This window comes from Pogoniulus pusillus, chromosome 4 (genome assembly GCF_015220805.1).
Source record: "Pogoniulus pusillus isolate bPogPus1 chromosome 4, bPogPus1.pri, whole genome shotgun sequence".
In the NCBI taxonomy this organism is placed as follows: Eukaryota; Metazoa; Chordata; class Aves; order Piciformes; family Lybiidae; genus Pogoniulus; species Pogoniulus pusillus.
The window spans coordinates 32670816-32690658 of NC_087267.1; the positions used below are offsets into that span (position 1 = coordinate 32670816).

Genomic DNA, 19843 nt, shown 5'->3' on the forward strand with positions numbered 1-19843 from the left:
ACAGTTTCCTGTGTTGCAGTTGGTGCCCTTTGCCAGGTTCTACTAATGCTGTAGACTTAATGGCTGTTGTTAAAATAGTTTAATACAGCATTTTTGATGAGGAACCCCTGTTACAAATTTGCACCTCTGAGAGGAAGAGAAGGCAGCTTTGGCTAGAATGGTTGGAAGAAAGTGGAATCTTTTTGTGCTTTTTCGAGATGCAGATGCTCCGTCTTCAGCAAGCAGTGTGCAAATGTGTACTTAAATTGTTTAATGGTTTTATAACTTTGTAAAAATTATTGTTAGGTTATGTGCAGTTCCTTGTCCGTGTTCATGGATTATAAACTGACTGCCCACAGCAGAAAAAATGTAAGAATGATTTTGAGAAGCCTAACCTGTCATTCTGTTGACAACCTATGAGGAAAACTATATGCAGCTTGAGAACACTGTGAAACGTCACCTTTCCTCTTTAATCCTTAGATTGGGCAAGGTAATTTAATAGGACAAATTTATAAATGTAGTGACAGGAAATTCGGTGTCTCATCATCTGTTATAGCTCAGAAATGTTCCTATTTATGGTGCAGTTTGAACTCCTGCAATGTTGACTAGAGCTCTCTTTCTGTATCCTTTTCCTGATTGGTCAGCATGCGTTCAGTGTTTTCGGTAACACGTAAGTAGGGTGTATGACAAACAGTGCTGAGAATTTGTATTTTCACTACAGTGAAAATGCCATCTCTTGGTGTGCTAGTTTGAAGCAAGCTAGAATGTTTTGGTAACAGAACTAGATAACGGGCAGTGAAATGAAAAACAATTGTGTCTACTTCTCTCAAAACAAAAACAATAACGGGCAGAGTTTAGCAGGAGCCTCAGGAGCACAGGCAGGTACCCAAAATCAGAATGTCCCTAGCAAAAATGATAACACCTCAGGTTTGGCAGGCATCCCAGGAGGACAGGCAAATAATAACACTGCTAATGCTGGTAACGCTGGCCCAGTCAGTCCAAATCCTAATGACACCAGCTCAGCCAATTCAAACCCCCAGCCAGCAGACCAGAACCAAAATCCTCCTGTTAAAAGCAATGTCATGGTAGCTCTGGGGTAGAGTGCTTGCCTGCCGTGCAAAAGGTCCCAAGTTCGATTCCTGTCTAGACTCTGTGGCGTTGTTTTTGTTTTTGCTATCATTGTTTAAGTTAGTGGCGGGAACACTGGCTGTGTTCCCAGCACTTGGAGAAGGAGGGGCAGAGGCTGGCAAGGGGGAAGCCGATAACTGTGTTCCCTTGTTTTGCTGTGAAAGAGACTGCTTCTGAGACACAGAATTTTTCCTAGCTCTTACAGAAACTGGTTTTGAATTTTTCACCAATAATGCCAAAATTAATATGAATATTAAAATCATAAGAGCCATGATAATGCACAGCAACCCCGCCACAGTCTCTTTCCTGTAAAAATCCTTGCATGGACTTGGCATTTCAGTTTGGGGCTGGATGACCCTCATGAGAGCAGTAGATAAAGCAGACTCTCGATTGATTGTAACATTATTGACAAAAACTCTTGTAATATCACTAGTAATATTCTCAGTGACACTAAAACCAGCATAACCAAGAATAAAATCACCCCAGCTCCAGAACATGTTTGAAAGCTTAACTTTAGCCTTCTTAAAAACTACATGAAGCAAGAAATAACCAATTTGATCTTTGATCCAATTGTACACAAAAAACCAGAAAACAGGCCACACAGCAATCCCCACCAAGTACAATAGCTGCTTGATTAGCTTCATCTTAATTCCCAGAGCTAATTTCCAGTCACTCAAAAATATCTAGCCCCACGTTGGGCGCCAATTAAAAAATGTGATGGTTTGGGGGTTACCCCGCCCCTCCCACACTTTGTATTTGCCCCAGCTAACTCAGACGGACCCTGGGAATATAGATGAAGCAATTTATTTACAGCTAGCAGAATTTACAAGCAGCTATTTACAATATATACAGTTATATACAATTATATACAGAAATATACAAAGGATAAACAATACAAAAGCACAACTCCCCTCCCAGAAACCTGAGTCCCCAGGAGGGGCTCTCAAACCACCCCAACACCTCCCCCCGGCCCTCTCAACCTTACCCCAGTTCTCAGGAAGAAAAGAGGTGCAGCCAAGAGGTTAGGGAGCAAGGTTAGTAGGAGCAGGGTTAATGAGATGTGTCTCGGTCTAAGGCAAAAGCAAGAGTGAGAGACAAAATGGAGAATGTTTTCTTCTTCTTCCCAGAGTTCTCAGCGTGACTGTGAGAGAAGTAGACACAATTGTTTTTCATTTCACTGCCTATTATCTAGTTCTGTTACCAAAACATTCTAGCTTGCTTCAAACTAGCACAATTGGTATTCCAGAAAAGATCTGTTGTGTTGAAACATCTTGTTTTTCTTGCAGACGAGCAATCACCTCCTTGGACCAAAACCATTTCCCCTGGACAGGTTGCTGGCAATATTATACAGTATTGTGGACAACAGAGTTGCTCCAACTGCAAATATATTTTCCCAGGTGAGCATGTACTTACTTTCTTTGTTTTCTTTTTATAGTTTGTAATTTTAAAAAGCTACTACATTGGGTTTTTTGAGTCATCATTCTAGTGAAATATAATGGAAAAATAACAGTAGTTTAAGTTGAAGGCCCAGAGTAATATTTGTCTGAAAGCTAACTTTCCTGGTCCTAAACTGTAATCTGTGTTGGTTAGTTTCTTGGCTTCTCAATGAAGTCTATTAGCCTGTCTGAATTGTAAGTTAAGTATAGAAATGTTTGCTGTCCTTTGGCCAAAATTGGTCACCTTGTGATGTTAGAAAAGTCTAGTGGTGAAGAAGGAGCAGAGGGAAGAATAAGGTTTTTGCAGGTGAAAGGTGTTTGTGTGATGCACACATCTTAGGGGTAATACTCAGCGGTCCTGCAGAGCTGTTGGTATCATGCTTCACCAGATGGCACCAAAGCTGTAGAATTGAGTCTGGAGTTTTCTCTGCAGCTCTGCCTTTGTCAAGTGTAAATACTCTGGTTTGTGTAAGTTAAAGGATGGTTTTTTTGTCTGCTTGATTCTTAGATCTTTTATGTCTACCTTAGAAGAAGTTAATTTCTTTTTTGCTTTATGGTGTGCTTAAATTTTTGCTTCCAAAGATACTTCCTATCTTTCTCTGTCAGCTCTGAAATTTCACTAAGGATTATTTAAAGCTGATGTCTGTGTTCATGTCAGATTCTCGGAAACATATGCTTAAGATGCCTAAACAATTTTGCTGCTGCTTTAATCATCCCTGGTCGGTGTTCATGCAAACTTTTGGCAAAATTAATCTCCCAACTTTATAGAATAACCAACCATAAGTATACTTACTATAAAATGAGGGAATAGAGGAGCTGGAGAATTGCAGGATTTTATTTAATGGGTGGTACAGGGATATCTTTCTTTGGTGGTGGTGGGGTCCCAGGTGCTTTACAGATGCAGCAGGCAATTTATAATGTCACATGTTTCTCTTCCAACCTGGTTGATTCTGTGTTTTCTTTCAAGCTTTTTTAAGTTAAAGGTTATGATATGATCTGTGGCAAGAGAAATTATTTAACAGCCTCAAAAATATGTTAATACAAGCATTTGCTTTGCTCTAGCCAGCACTTCAATTGTGAAGCTGTCATGAGACAGGAGGATTTTGAACGACAGCAGCAGATTTTCAACTCAATCCGTGACATAGTGTGTTTTTTTTCATTCAGATGTTTGAGCTGAAGCTCAGGATCCTGAGGCAAAAGGTGGCTGGTTTTGTTTAGTGGTGTAAGTTTATCAGCAATGATTGATCTAGCTTTAGTTCAGCAAAAAATAGTGTTATGAGCTTGTTCTACAAATTCAGAGGAAAATAAGATATAATTCAAATGATTTTTGGATTTGTTTCACTTGTTCTCTAGATGTACTAATCATCCACCAAATAGCTATTTATTGTTTTAAGCCTTTCTTCCCTCTTCTCATTCTCTCTGCCTTGCTTTCTTCAAGCATTTGACAATTTCACTGTGTTCTTTTCAGTAAAGTTTTGTTTTTAATGTGGAAAAGGTATGCTTTAAGGTATGTGAAGAAAGAACAGGCAAGAGGCAAAAAAACTGTCCAACTGCATCTCTGAAATCTAGAGCTTTACCTGAACTCTGCCAGTCTCAAGGAGAGGATTTCAGTGTAATTTACTCTTGCAATATGAAAGGGAATGATGATTAGACGGGGAGCATGACATAGTAAAATTTGTGTGTAGGATGTTAACTGTATATTCTCTTACTTTTGGCTGTTGAAACCATCTTGGTATGCTTAAGATGTGAATGTGTTATGTAACAGAATTTTACAGTGTGTTTTCAAAATGAGTATGACTGTAAATTTAACATGCATTCCAGATGAGAGAATGAATTCCAGTACACAGTCCAGTAGTCTCTGGAATGCACTTTCCCCTTAGACTAAACTGCAGAAATTCAAGTAAATACTTCACCCTGATTTGGAGTGTACAGTAGATGGCAGGGTAATGAAAGATTAGCTGCAAGTCCTCGTTTTTCTGACTGTATGCAGATTAAGCTGTCAAGATACAAAAAGATTGTATTAAACCTTAATCAGGTTAGGGAAAAGAGGCTGAAATTAAACCTCTTGAGACCAAAATAAAATTTTATGTATTAAAAAAGCCCACTTCAAACTATGAAAACAATTTCTGCATCACATTTTAAGTAGGAATATTTAGGTGTCTAATGTAAAGTAACAAAATACAATGGAATTTAGAATATATTTTGGAGGCTGTTTGAGACATAATATTGATTTTTTTTATTTTCTTGAATAGTTTTAAACAATTTATCTTTCACTGGTTCTTGCCATTACTTATTCTGTAAATACATTCTTCCAATAGAGTAAATATTTAGGAGCTGAGTTTTCCTTAGCAGTATCAATACATTTTACTGTTAGATAACACAAGCATTTATTATCTTGTTTGTGTGTACAGCATGGAAATCATTCTTCAATTGTGCAGAACTTTAAAATGTTTTAAATCAAGTATTTGGCTTCTTATCTGATTGAGAATTTATTTTATGTCCTTTTTAATGAACATTAATTTCATGTACTTTTTAATTTGTAAACTGAAAGGCTGTACACGAACAAAATATTAATTCTCCCCGTGTACTGTCAGAAAATAGCATGCCTTGGCTTTAAAGTTGATCAACAATCTCAGTGAAGATTCAAGGACTAGCAGCTGCTGTAAGATCTGTCATGTTGCTGATTTCATGATATTTCTTAGTGCTCCTTGTTTCTGTGCATAACATCTATTCACATGAAAATTCTGGTTATTAGCCTCTCAAAAGTGAACCTTCTATGCTAATAAGCAGCAAAATTTCAATTTTCTGTTTAATGTTAGGGTTTATTGAAAATGTTTCATTTTTGTTAAATAGAATTTCAATTTAAAATTTGAATCTTCATCTAACTTTTGTCTTTTAGTGTTAATCACTCCTTAAAATGGTCTCACAGTTTTACCAAATCAAAAGTGAATATATTCTTTTCAGAAGCATGATCTTTGCAATTCATACCAGACTGATTCTTTTCGTGCTGTAATTGGGTTGCACGAGAAAGAATTGGGCTTGTTCATTTTGTTTTGCTTACTAACTAGTACAAAGGAGTAGCACTAGGGAAAAATACCCAAATGTGCAGATCTGCACTTCTGCGAATGAAAATTGTTTATCATCTCCTTAGAAATTGAAATTTCTCTTGCATATTTGCAGTTTTAAGTAAAACTTTCCTACATCCAGTGATGAATGTTTGAGATGTAGTTAAAGTAAGATTAAAAAAAAAATAATTGAAGACTGACACTGTGGGTGTCAGTACCTCTGTGAATGCAGGTTTCTATTCACTGGAAGTTTGTAGCATTCCTTTTCCTCGCAACTCTTACTGGTTTTCAACACAGTGTCTGTTACTGTAACATGTCACTGAATCTGTTTGCATTTACACGTGTGGTTTTTAAACCAAAATATAAGGGAGGTTAAAGCACTGTTGAGTTCTGCAGCCATTTTGGAGGACAAAATCTTGACGTGTTTTTCTTCAGATGCACTTTGTGTAATAATCTAAAAGCATTGGATTGAGGATGGTTGTGCCATCAGCACTGGACAGATGTGTCCTGTGTGTAGGACATGATATGTGACTGCTGTGTGTAGTTTGATACGTGACGAGGTCAAGCATGTGGCTGAAGTATTTTAAAGGATAAAGCATTTTTCATGGTGAAAAGGTGCTAATGTGCTTTCACAGAAAGCTAAAAAAAGTGCAACCAGGGCATATGTGGTCTGCATCCTACAACCCTGTCGTAAGTCATAGTTTCCTTACCTAGAAGCAGCAGTTGGTGCTTTTACAGGCTCGGGGAACAACCAGAAAATATGATTTGCCTGTCCACACGGACCCACTTTGCAGAATTTGCACTTGTCCGAGTGTAATTATTACAGAAGGGAGCTTTATAATGCCTATTGCAAGTGCATTTTGCAGAGACCCTCTAAGTCTACTCAGTTCTGGTTTATCAAAGAGCAGTATTTCATTTTAGGCTTTCCACATTTAGACAGAAATAGCACATTATTGTTTCTATTAAAATGTGCCATATTATAGGACACATGAATGAGTTTGTGAACAAAATGTTGTGCAAGTGATTTACATTAAATCAGTACATTGTACATTGAATGAAACATGGGCTGTTAATTTTGTATCACAGCCATTAAGCAGATAGATTTTTGTTTTACAAGCCCAAATGAATGCTTTTTCCTCTACTGGAAGTGTTTTTCAACTGCTTTTTCAAATCAGTTCTCCTAACCTTTCATTTTCTAGGTGTTTTATCTTTCTTCTGTCTTGTGAAATAAGCTTTACATGAAGAGGATTGATTAGATGTGCTAGTAGTTCTAAGCAATGATGTTATCTGTATTGGGTAAATTTAATTAAACCCTTTGTCTTTTTTTTTCCCCTGTTAACACATCTCTGGATGTTTGAGAAGACATCTATGCAGAGAGATGTGATAACTTGTCAGAATATACGAGAAGCTGAAAATTACTGAATATATAACTGATGAGTAACTTCAGTTCTGTATGCAGTAGAGTGAAAATGCAATAAAGTAAGACTGTTAGATCATCTTCAGAAAGCTTTGTCACTACATTTAGAATCATATTTACCTTACTGTTACTCATTCAGTGAATATTTTCAGGTAGCTTTACAGTCAGAATTCACTTCTGATTATAGTGCACTTGGAAAAAGAGGCTCCTGCAAAAGCTGTTTATCTTTGTGGGTATAAGGTTACACATTATATATTGTACACATCTGTTTGATATTGGATCTAAGAAACGCATGTAGAGTAGCACAGATTCCTAAAATTAACGTCATTCTACACATGTAAGAATTTGGAATGAGAATTAACAAACTTAACATTTTCCAGTCTGGCAAAATGATAAACAGCATTGCAAATGGTTGGCTTTTTAGGTGAAGTTAGAGTAAGTCTGCAGATGCAAGATTTGGAGTAGTAAGTGCTAATATAAGGGTCTACTAGAAACACACACCACCACCAATGTGTTTAGCATGCTTCCAGCTGGAGGGAGCCAGAGTAATGTGATTTCTGTTAGGAAGAAGGAGAAGGGAAAAGAAAAAGTATCCTTTCTGGGAGTTTAAAAATCAAAGAGGTTTGTTTTCTTTCTTTTTTTAAGACTGTTTTCATCCCCAAAAAGGTCTTGCTATAATTTCTTCTAGGGAGGAGCATTTGAAAAAGTGGAACTCAGTGGAAGAGTTCTTAAAAACTCCCCCCCCCCCACTTTTTTTTTTTTTGTCCCCTTAATGAGAGCTATTAAGATTTATGGTATACCCCTCAGTCTGGTCCATTAGATCTCTGCTTCTTTGACTCCCAATGACAGGAAGGATGTAGGACCTGAGGTTCTCTTGTTCTTGTTACTGGTCCAGATAAACTTATGCTCCTCTTACAGTGAGAGTGAGAATACACAGACCTATCTTCACAGAATGTTTGCTTGTCTCATGAGGTGTTGTATGCAGCAGTCATATAGAAACTGTGCTGTCGTCTGCAGGTTTATTGTCCTCGTGAGATGTAATGTAGCCTTTTGATCTCATCACTATGATTGTCTCTATCTAGAAGATTATTTTTCAGTTGTTAGAACAGCTTTCTTAGCTGCTAGCAAATTTGTAGCTCCTTTTTTTCTCATAGGCTTACATTGTTAGTATTGTGTTTGATCCTGTATATACTTTTATAGGTGTATTATGCATCAGACACTTTATTTTGCAGGCTCTGTCTGTTTATCACAAAGTGTAGTAATGCACTGATCGCTACTCTGTTGGTTTTCAGTAGGTTTGGGGAGATGGTGATAAGAGGTGGTAACTAACTTATTTTCTCATTTTCTGTTGTTGGTCACTGGACTAACCTGGCAGAAATGCAGGAGCAGAAATGGGAACTTAATGTGATACACAGCATGGTGACATAGGTTAGCACCTCAGCACTGACTATGGCAGCTTGAGAGAGCCTGCTGTTAAGCCAAAGGAAGGAACACCACATTGCTTTTAACCAAATAGCTGGCTAATTTTTTTTTGTCTCAGCCTAGCTGTGAGTAATAGTAAAAGTAGTCTTAGTTCAAGCAGTATTAGTTTCTTCAGATTATGAAGAAACTAATAAAGATCCTTTAGAAAAAACTGGTTATATTTGAGCTGTGTTATGTTGTTTGATCTTGTGTCATTTTTTTGAGGTATATTGCTAGTAAAGCTTTACAATCTGATTCTTCAGAGGCTTCCTTAACTCAAATTCTATTCTGTTCTACGTAAATTCTTCCTTTTCAGTAATTCAAGGTAGAAAACAGTGATTGCTGCAAAAACCTGCTAATAGTGCCTGACTTGGCACTTAATCTGTGACTCAAAAAATAACGTATTTAAGAAGAAAAAATGATGTGAATTGATGAAAACTGGTGTTCTGGAAGAAGTTTGGTTATGACAAGGGAAAGGCTATTGAGAAGAGGGAGTGAGGACTTCAGATGAGATTTTCAGGAAGATCTAGGGAACTCCTAAATTTCCTCTGTCTTTTATTGAGAAAAATTGACTCACTCAAAAGCTTTCTTGCTATTTAATCTTAGGGGTTTATTTCAGTAGCACCTTCCTAAGAATTTGCACATTTACATAAAGCAGTAAGTAGTTACATGTTAAGGCTTTCTAAAATTGATTTACAATGACTTTTTTATTTTCAAATATAGTTTAAAAAGTGATTTTTGAGGTAGCTATGCAAGTTTGCTACAGCAGTGATGAAGAGTTCTGTGTACTCCATGAATCTGTCCACTTTCACAGTTCCTGTGGCCTTGCGAATTTAGTGCTGTGTAATTCTTTATACCCTTCACATGTTGTTCCCTATGTTGTTACATGGCATGCAAGGTGTGTATTGCATCAACCAGCAGTTCCTTGAACTTCTGTTCTCTGTGCATTGTTTGTAAATGGTATTTGAAGCTTCAAATTTTAACTTGCCTATGAAAATGAGTTAGTGTATAAGAGAAGTAAATATGAATGCATGAAAGATGAAACAAGAGTTTCCCTCCTTCTAAACTCTCTGCTTTCCATCCCTTTCTTTACATACTTGTTTAGAAATTGGCTTAATGTACTTAATGGAAGGAACATCTTTTAATGCTCCAGGAACAAATTCACCCTGTGTTTACATCAAGCAGTTGCAGCTGAAGCTTGTTAGTGATTTTAGTGATTGCCTCCAAGATGAAAAAAAAAATATTCTTTACTGTGGTACATGAGCTGCTATTGTTTGGAGATAAATAATCAGCTCATCCCCTCTTTAGGGAAGAACAAAGAACATAATAGTACATCTGGTTCATCTATTAAGACAGCAAAGATTAATTAAGCAAGTGCTGCACAACCTCTCTTGATAACAGATATATCTAAAATCAGCCTGGATATGACAAGTTTTTTTAATCATGTTGCTTTAACCATTTAGTGTATGCACATAGTCTGTTCCAGGTCACCAGCTTTTCATAGAAATCAGTTAGGATGTAAATACTAAAAGAAGGTAAATCAGAGGAATAGGGTAGATATCATTTAATTCTCTTGCAGATTTCTTGGTTTAAGAGGATATGACTAGGAAGATATGGCATAAAACTAGAAGGAACTTGAGTGCCCAGCGGACAATAACACTTCTAATGAATGTGTCTTTCTTAAAAATAACTTGTGTGGCTTCTCTGACAATCTGGATTACAACCATCTTTTTATTGAGCCTTTGTATAAGATCTAGTGTAGTGAAGTACAATTTCGAAAGTAGAACCATCCCTCACAGTCCAATAGTTACAGTGAGTGTCTCTTCCCTGGTGGTCTGATTCCAAATTTAGGACACTTCAAGGCCAACGTTACTTTTTATTGCTGTTGTCTTTTAGCCTTAATAGCTTTACTTATTCCTTGGTATTTATTTCGTTAGTGTTGTAAGGACAGAGATATCCTGTCAAGATCTTAATTTTATAAGCCTTCACTTATTTAAGTATATAATTTTCTTTCCTGCACATACAGTAGTTAAGACAACTGCAGCTTCAGTAATAGTGTTAAAGATGGCTCAGAGTCACTGATCAAACAGTTGGAGGTAATTTTATGTTGTTTTTACTGACACGCTCCTTGGACTGCTCCTGATACGGTCCTGTGTGTCCTCTCCCTGCCTAACGTGCTCTTACATCTCATGATGTTCTCTTTAGCTACTTAGCACTCCACCTGTCATTTCAATACAGATGATTTTGCTGCATTGCATGTAAAATAAATCTCTAGAGGTGTTTCTATACCAGAGACTCCTTCCCGTTCTTGACAAGGTTGGGATGTACTGAAGCTGTGTCCATGTGCAGTGTCAGAGCACAAGGTAGCAAAATGTATGTTAAAGAATATGTTGGATCTCTTAGTGGGTCCTTGTATTGTTTCTGGCCTGACAGCTGCAGTCTGCTTTAGCTTGTGACTTTCTTCTTGGCATCCATCCTCCCCTAAGGACCTTCCGTTGCTTTCCTTATTAATTCGGTTGGGGATGATTGGGGTTGCCACAGTATTTTGGACAAAGAAGCAACTGAATTATGGTTAATTTGCAAGAGAGGGTTTCAAAATAGAAACTTTGTTGGCAAAAAGAGAGTAGTTAAGGGTTGACATAATCTCTCTTCTCTGTTTATGGAAATGAAAACTGGAAAATACTGGGAGGAGCAGTGTCAAAAACTGGTAGCAGGGTATGAGCAAATATCACAGGAAGTTTATATTAGTAGTAAACATTGCAAATAATGCTTATTTAAAATGTAGGCTAAAACAAATTCTGCAGAAGCTCAGGCTTGGAAAAGCTTCATTCAGAAAAGTATGTTTGAGTGAAAAGTCCCTGTGATCTGACCCATCAGTAGGTGAATCTGCCATGAAATTATCCTTTTAAAGGCTCAAATGGTGCTGAATATCTGAAGGTGTGTTAGGTACTTCAAAAGATCTCCTCTGTTCTGACCACCTTACAATACAGTTTCTCACATGAGGTGAAGAACAGTGGATGACAGAAGTAGCCATATGATTATTTTGAATGAGTTTAATTCTAGCTATATTTAAGCTATTTAAGCACAGGAAAAGTGTATGGGCTGATGTGCTTATCCAGTTAACAGAAAGAAAGGGGCATGCAGAAAACATCATCCCGTGCACCCTGCTGCAGACATGAGCATCTAAAGCCATTCTGTTTATGAAAAGTTTAAAAATCTATATAAAGTTGCAGTGAACCATGTCCTGATGCACCAGTTTTGCTCCATCAACTAGAAGTTAGGTCAAGACAGCCTCAGATGCAAATGTAGATATTGTAGCTATCTAGAGCTGTTCTGTCTTGGAGGACTAAAAGTGTTTCTCAGTAATAATTCATCATATGTACCAAAAGGTGTTTCCTCTGTAATTGCTGCTTGTAAAGCAGAACAACCCACCATCAAATATCTCTTCTTAGATGTCTTTTTGTCAAAACATTTACAGGGTAGGGGCAGTAGTTGATTTGTACAGCTTCCCACTTCTTTCTCCCGCAGATTAAGGTGCTCAGTTGTGTACTGGATTATATGCTTGGGTAGGGGATGCCCAAAGTTGCATTGCATGACTGGCAAACTCATGCTGGCCTTCCATCCCTTTTTGCAGGACTGCTTTTGGCTTATTCTTGAACACAAGTGCTGAAGCCCCTGTCTTTTCACAGTATCACAGTATCACCAAGGTTGGAAGAGACCTCACAGATCATCAAGTCCAACCCTTTACCACAGTGCCCAAGGCTAGACCATGGCACCAAGTGCCACATCCAACCTTGCCTTGAACAGCCCCAGGGACGGCGACTCCACCACCTCCCCGGGCAGCCCATTCCAGTGTCCAATGACTCTCTCAGTGAAGAACTTTCTCCTCACCTCGAGCCGAAATTTCCCCTGGCGCAGCCTGAGGCTGTGTCCTCTCGTTCTGCAGCTGGCCACCTGAGAGAAGAGAGCAACCTCCCCCTGGCCACAACCACCCCTCAGGTAGTTGTAGACAGCAATAAGGTCACCCCTGAGCCTCCTCTTCTCCAGGCTAAACAACCCCAGCTCCCTCAGCCTCTCCTCGTAGGGCTGTGCTCGAGGCCTCTCACCAGCCTCGTCGCCCTTCTCTGGACACGCTCAAGCATCTCAGTGTCCTTCCTAAACTGGGGGGCCCAGAACTGAACGCAGTACTCAAGGTGTGATCTGACCAGTGCAGAGTACAGGGGCAGAATGACCTCCCTGCTCCTGCTGACCACACCATTCCTGATGCAGGCCAGGATGCCACTGGCTCTCTTGGCGGAAACTTAATCTCTAGAATTCTGTGGTGATGATGATTTGTTGTGTTACATCCTTGAGCCTGCGAACCACATCTCAGTAACAGCAATGCAGAACAGCTCAGCTGCTTGTGGGAAATGCTCTGAGAGTGATTTTTTTTTTCATGTGAAAAAAGCCAAATATGTCAAGAAAAGCAGGATCTTCTACCTCTGTTTTCAAACATGAAGAGGCGAAGTCTAACCTCTGCAAGTGGAAGCCATAGAAGAATTACAAATAAATAAAAGGCCACCCATTTATTTAAATTTCAGGAAGTGTTTTAGGAGTAAAATATAAAATATGACTTAGAGAGCAAATTTTTGGGCACAGCTTACAGGAGAGTAGAATTGAAATATTTGAAGACAGATCTAGTTCAGGTGAGTGGATGTTTCATTAACATGTGGTGGGGCAACCTTAACTTCACTCAGGTGAATATCTGTGACCCTGCTGTTATCCATGTAGAGACAGGTCTTAAGAAAACACACCGTATTTTAATCCTCACATGTCTGTTGTGTTTTCTAACTGATGATTACAGTACAATAAGAAATTCATATATGTTGCCATCTCTAGCAGGACATAATTCTAGGTCTTCATGGCAGTTCACATAAAACATTGAAAGATACCCTTCAGTGTGCATGTTTTTGCATACTTTTTTCTGTCCACTTACCTTCCATAAATGTTTCTTGAAATGTAATACAAATGAAGGGTGTGAAATTTGCCATCTCTTGATGAACATACTTAAACATTCCAGTAACAGGAGTAGGATGTATGGACAGAACATCTATGCCTTCTGAATGGATCTGAATTCAAACTGGTTAGTAGTGAGTTTAAAAAAATACGAGGGAGGTGGTAGCTGAAGTGTTTATTAGAAGGCATAGACAGTCTTATCTAGTTTAAAGACTGCTGAATATGTTGCAGACCGTTTGTGATATGCATAGAATCAGCCAGGTTGGAAGAGACCTCCAAGAACATCCAGTCCAACCTATCACCCAGCCCTAGCCAGTCAACTAGACCATGGCACTAAGTGCCTCATCCAGTCTGTTCTTGAACACCTCCAGGGATGGTGACTCCACCACCTCCCTGGGCAGCCCATTCCAATGGCAAATCACTCTCTCTGGGAAGAACTTCCTCCTAACATCCAGCCTATACCTACCCCGGCACAACTTGAGACTGTGTCCCCTTGTTCTATTGGTGCTTGCCTGGGAGAAGAGACCAACCCCCACCTGGCTACAATCTCCCTTCAGGTAGTTGTAGACAGCAATGAGGTCACCCCTGAGCCTCCTCTTCTCTAGGCTAAACAACCCCAGCTTCCTCAACCTCTCCTCATAGGGTTTGTGTTCCAGGCCCTTCACCAGCCTTGTTGCCCTTCTCTGGACACGTTCCAGCACCTCAGCATTTCTTGAATTGAGGGGCCCAGAACTGGACACAGGACTCAAGGTGTGGCCTGACCAGTGCCGAGTACAGGGGAAGAATAACCTCCCTTGTCCTACTGGCCACACTGTTCCTGATGCAGGCTAGGATGCCATTGGCTCTCTTGGCCAACTGGGCACACTGCTGGCTCATCTTCAGCCTACTATCTACCAGTACCCCCTATGAACATAGGGCATTCCATGTTCTAGATAAGAAATGTGAAAGAAAATACCAGAAGATGAACTGGTGAATCACATATATAAAAAATTGCTCTAGTGGATACAGAGAGTAAACAGATTACGAGATTACCACACAGACATGAGAAGAAAACTGAAGATTGTTGTTACAAAATGATCTTTTCCAGCCTTTTTTATTTATTACTAGCATATGGCCTAGGAAGACTTTTTGCAACAGATATTTTCTAGCCTGGAGTGGCCTCTAATGGATGTATAACACTGCTAGTCCAGAGAAAAGCTTTTTAATAATTTGTGTGACTATAGTGCTTGTGAAAAATGCTAGACTGACAGTCTAGAAGGCTGGGAGACTGAAGTAATCTGTTCTGATTCACTGAACAGGTATAGCACAGGCATCAGTGGCGTCATCGTCACGGAAGGAGTGATTGCCCACTGGAATAGGCTGCCCAAGGAGATGCTGGAGTCACCATCCCTGGAAGTGTTTAAAAGAAGACCGAATGAGGCACTTAGTACCCTGGTTTAGTTAATTAGAAGGGTTAGGTGGTAGTTTGGACTCAATGATATTAGAGGTCTTTTCCAACCTGGTTAATTCTGTGATTCTTTGATCTCTCTATTGCTTTTTAATTGTATCCTGAAAAATCCATCCTTATTTTTAGATGACTGACAATTAATGGTGACAGATAGTGGATACTTGGCTCTTAACAATGAGCTTTGACATGGCTAAGCCTTTTAAGTGAGCACTTGTGTCATAAAGAGCAATGGGCTACAAGACACAACTTGGAGTCTCAAGTTGTGCCAGGGTAGGTATAGGCTGGATGTTAGGAGGAAGTTCTTCCCAGAGAGAGTGATTTGCCACTGGAATGGGCTGCCCAGGGAGGTGGTGGAGTCGCTGTCTCTGGAGGTGTTCAAGCAAAGCCTGGATGAGGCACTTAGTGCCATGCTCTAGTTGATTGGCTAGGGCTGGGTGCTAGGTTGGACTGGATGATCTTAGAGGTCTCTTCCAACCTGGTTGATTCTATGATGGCTAGCTGGGAATGCCTAGTGAGGAACTGGGGCTCTTGCATGGTTAGCTGGTTTGCCAGTCAGCATGTGCTGGCCTGCATTTTTCCATCCCTCCTAGACAAAGCAAAAACCATTGCGATATCTCACAGGTTTTAACATGGGACTGTCCTGTGAAGTGCTATTTGACTATTTAATTTAGTATGTTTTCTGTGTAGCTAAAGCCTGAACTAGACCACTTCTTCATGACTGGGGAAGATAAAGAGGGACAGGTGAAGAGTTAGCATGGCAGTATCTCCTTAGCAGAAATCTCTTTTTCAAAATCACCTCTATGATTACATGAACACTCAAACCAGTGTCTTACTCTCCTCTTCCATAACAAAAATAGACTAAATTTTAATTCAACTCAGTGTTTGGAATTCTCTTCAGTGACCCAGAATGCTGTCCAATGAGAGCAAAGCCTTCTTGGAGTGGCATAGGTGAGGTTTCTACAACTTCACATTGTGCTCAGGCACTGGGGATGCCTCAGTGTGTTGGGAGTTGTCAGAAAGAAACACAGAAAACATAATAGAAGTCATCAATGTGATAGAAGATAATAATACTTGCAGTCTTGATTTAATGTTCTTGTTCATGAAAGTGTTGATGCAGATACTAAAAATGGTTAAACATTATCTGTACTCTGAGAACCAAAGTTGATGGTGTCTAAAATCTGATACAACAGAGGCAGACATAAAAATGAGTAAAGAATTTGTATTTATTAGGCACTTATGCTTACCGTAGTCTTGATATGATAAAATGCTGGTCTCTAGTGCAGGTTATATATTTTTTTTTCCTGTGTTTATTTGACATACACAGAGGAGAGGTTCAAGCCTGATCTTTTATTAAAAAAAGAAAACAGAGGAAAAAAATGAATAAATCAAATCAATGAAAAGTCAGGATAAAATGGTAAAGTCAAGCTAACATTTTAAAGTGGAAATGGTCTGAAATCAAGCTGTTCAGAGAAGGGAAAATAATTGGAAAGTAATAGCACTTAGAATAAGATGTAGGCATGAGAAGTGGTAAAAATTAAAGGCTAGAAGGGAATGACTTGTGAAGAAAGATTAAAGGAAATGAACATATGTAATTATTACTTATAGCTATCTGTGTGCTTGGTGATGTTCAGACGAAGAGAGATGATCCCTACGCTAATTTGGCTAAATAGCTACCAGGGGATGATGAAAATGTCTGAAAGTATTTATAGGCCAAGAAAGGATTCATTTCTAGGAGTCCAAAGAGGTCTAAGTAGGACTAATGAAATAAGATGAGGGGAATCTTAGCTTTGAATATCACAAAACCCTCTCTTTCCACTGGATGTGTTAAAATGTGTAACAGTCTCCCCTGAAGTTTTAGTGGAATACCCCCCCACTCTTTCAGCTATGGAAAATGACAGTGGATGAAACATTCAGACATAAACTGAAGAAAAGAATCTTGCCTTGGAGAGAGGAGATTGAAGATAACGTAATAGATATTTTCCATCTCTATTTCTGTGGTCTCACATGGTATAAATTGGCAAAATAAGACTCATGATACACTAATGAAATATAATTTATGTAAATTTGCATTAGAAAAAGGCATTAGCCTTGATCCTTCCTTCAGATCTGCATTAAGCCCTGCCTTTGATACAGTAATCTTAATTAAAACTGAATATTTCATGATTAACTCCCTCTGCCTCATGAGCAGAACAATACTCTTGTCTGTATTACCTGTAGAAGTGCTATCTGTATAAAGTATCTATTGCATCAGGTGATATGGTTGCTTAAGGTCAAGTTCATGGGAATAAAACTAAAGGAGCCACAGGGATTTAATTTGATTAAAAATAATTAACTTATATTTTACAACAAAATATATAAATGCTAAGTAAACAACTTTTCCTGCATGTTGAATTAGGAAATGTTCTAATAAATACCATATTTTTCTGGAAAAAAGAATGAGAAAAAAGTATTGGCAGATGTGATGTGTGTCAAGTGTGTCATCATGTAACTGTCTGTCACTGTCATCTTCATAATACTTTCAGCTGCATTTGATAGGTAGTAAGAGAAAAGCTCTTCCTTTTGATGCTACATTTTAAGTAGGAAGAGGCAGGAACTGGAAACGAGGGGCATGCAAACTTGCCCATGTATTTTTCATTTTCTGGGTGTTTTGTGGCTTAAGGTTTATTTGTTTTGTGGCAGCATTAGAACAAAGGAACGCTGTTCTGGGGAGTACTGACCTAGCCATGTGCTCCAGATGTGCTCACAGTCACACGTGCAAAGCCCATCCTTAATATAGGGATGCTCTGCAGGTGAAGTCTCTGACACAGCACAGACATCTTCAGCTTACCCCTGGCTAATAAATGGAGACATGAAAAATTAGACTTTACAGCTTCTGAAAAGTATTTGCTGTGGTTATTTTCTAATGCTTAAAATAAATTGTAACTTTAGGTTGGTCAGTATGTAATCACAGGTGAGTGCAGTGTATGAAATGGCACATAGGCATTGACCTGATTGACTTTATAACTGATTGATAGGCTGAGACACTTAGCTCACTGTTGGAATCTACAGGGAAAGTTCATGGAGAAGAGGATGTGATATTAAGTGAGAATACCTAGTGAATGTACGTCTATATAAATAAGCTGTGAAAAGTAAGCAAATATTTGAATATCCATTTGGAAGAAAACATTTAATTTGTGTTGAAACAGGCTATCTTTCTCTGAAAGTCTAATTTTTTGTCACATTTAAGGTGTCAGATTTGGTACTTTGGATAAAAATGCAGCTGTGATAAGTCCTGATGCCTGGACTACATCTTTTCTGCATGGCTGACTGTAGTGATAATGGCATTTATGTTACTGAAATCTTTGGCTGCGTCAGGTATTTGAGTGGCTCAGTGTAAGTCACCAGTGTTTTTATTTCCAAGTATGTCAAACCTCTTGGTCAAATAAGATTTATCAGTCACTTTCATCAGTACTTGAGATTTTTTTTTCATTGTCTCAGCTTTTTCTTTGTCAGATCTAAGTACCACAGCTGTGGTAGACCAGATATTCATAAACATGACATATATACTGCTAGCTTTACTTCCCATTGTGAGCAGAAAGAACAGTGTTTGTTTAGTGTGAGGAACAGTCATATAATTTGAAATGGTAAAAAGTGTCTTTTTGGGGCACAGCTGCCTTCCTGCCTGCCCGTTATATTGCTGGACTCTCCTCTTGCTTGGGCACAGATTTGGAAAGTTGTAATACATGCATTTATTGGAGGAAAAAGCCACAGAATGTGCCTGGTTGTTACTACTATGTTACATCAGTAGTCCTGCTATTAGATCTTTACAGAGAATTGCAATATCTGATCACAATGAAGAAATCAAACTCCCGTTTTGTAGCACCATTTCCGTGATTTGTGTCTGTATCATCCTCAGAGCATTGAGTAGTGACCGAATGCGGGAATTACCGGCGCTATGTGTGTCCTTTGCACCAGAGGACTTCAGGTGGCTGGTTCCAGGGAGACCTAAGGGTTAAATGCAGTTAAGCCTTTCCCCAGCTTTCTGGGAACCTGGCAGTGGCTTTCTTTCAGTTGCTTTGTGATGGGAGGAACAATACCTGAATTCAGCCTTGGGTTTTGTTGAAGAGGGGGAAGGATTCAACTTAGAGTGTCAGAGGCAGCAGTTGCACTCGGGCGGCACCAGCAAGTGCTTCACCCTATGGCTGAAAAAAGTGGAATGTTAACAAGGCAAGTCTCAGATAAGACCATATGCATGTAGGGTTTTGTTGGGTTTTAATCCATTTCTCTCTGCTTGTGGTTTTCTTTTTAGTTAAATTAATCATGCTGGTTTGAATAGGCTGCACTGCCACTGGGAACTGTAACTCAGGCTCTGGCTGGTGATGAGCCAGCGTGAAGGCTGGGTGATGGGGTTTTTTTTGTAGATTGCACTCAGACAGAAGCTTGAGAGTCTTGTCACTTGAAAATAAGCATTTAGAGACAAAAATACAAGCCCTGAACCTATATAATGATGATGGCTGTCCTCTGAAAAAAGTCTTACAATGAAATATCATTAGTCGACTGAATGGAAGTTCCATTTCTCAGCAACTAACAGTTTGTTTGTGAAGCAGGCAGTCCCAACACATGAATAGCTACAGACTTTATTTCATCCTTGATTTCTTCAGCAAGCTACTGCTATTAAAGGCCACAAGGAACATTTTGTCAGGGGAGGTTGAATGGAAGTCTCCTGGTTGATTCAGTTTTTGTTTCTTTCCTCTGTTCTTTAAAAGAAGGATTTTGGTTATATATCAGAAGTTTAACAACAACAAAAAAATTTACCTCTCCCCCTCACAAAAAAACTACCAAACAACAACAAACAAAATGAAACAAACCCACGCCAAAAAAAGCCACCTCAAAACTACAGCTCAATCCACTGCAGAACAAACTTGATGTAAAGGAA

General features: G+C 39.0%; 1 protein-coding gene across 4 annotated transcripts in view; it reads left to right on the forward strand.

Moving 5' to 3' along the window:
* ORC5 (origin recognition complex subunit 5) overlaps nt 1-19843 on the forward strand; it is a 59592-nt gene that overhangs the window by 17855 nt on the left and 21894 nt on the right. For 2 of the 4 annotated variants that reach the window (XM_064142515.1, XM_064142514.1), the window contains exon 14: nt 2394-2504. In XM_064142515.1, the coding sequence (XP_063998585.1) occupies nt 2394-2504 (111 nt within the window). Of the gene's footprint in view, nt 1-2393; nt 2505-3605; nt 3733-4050; nt 7107-19843 lie in introns of those variants that run through there. The other 2 variants (XM_064142516.1, XM_064142517.1) reach the window with 2 other exon arrangements.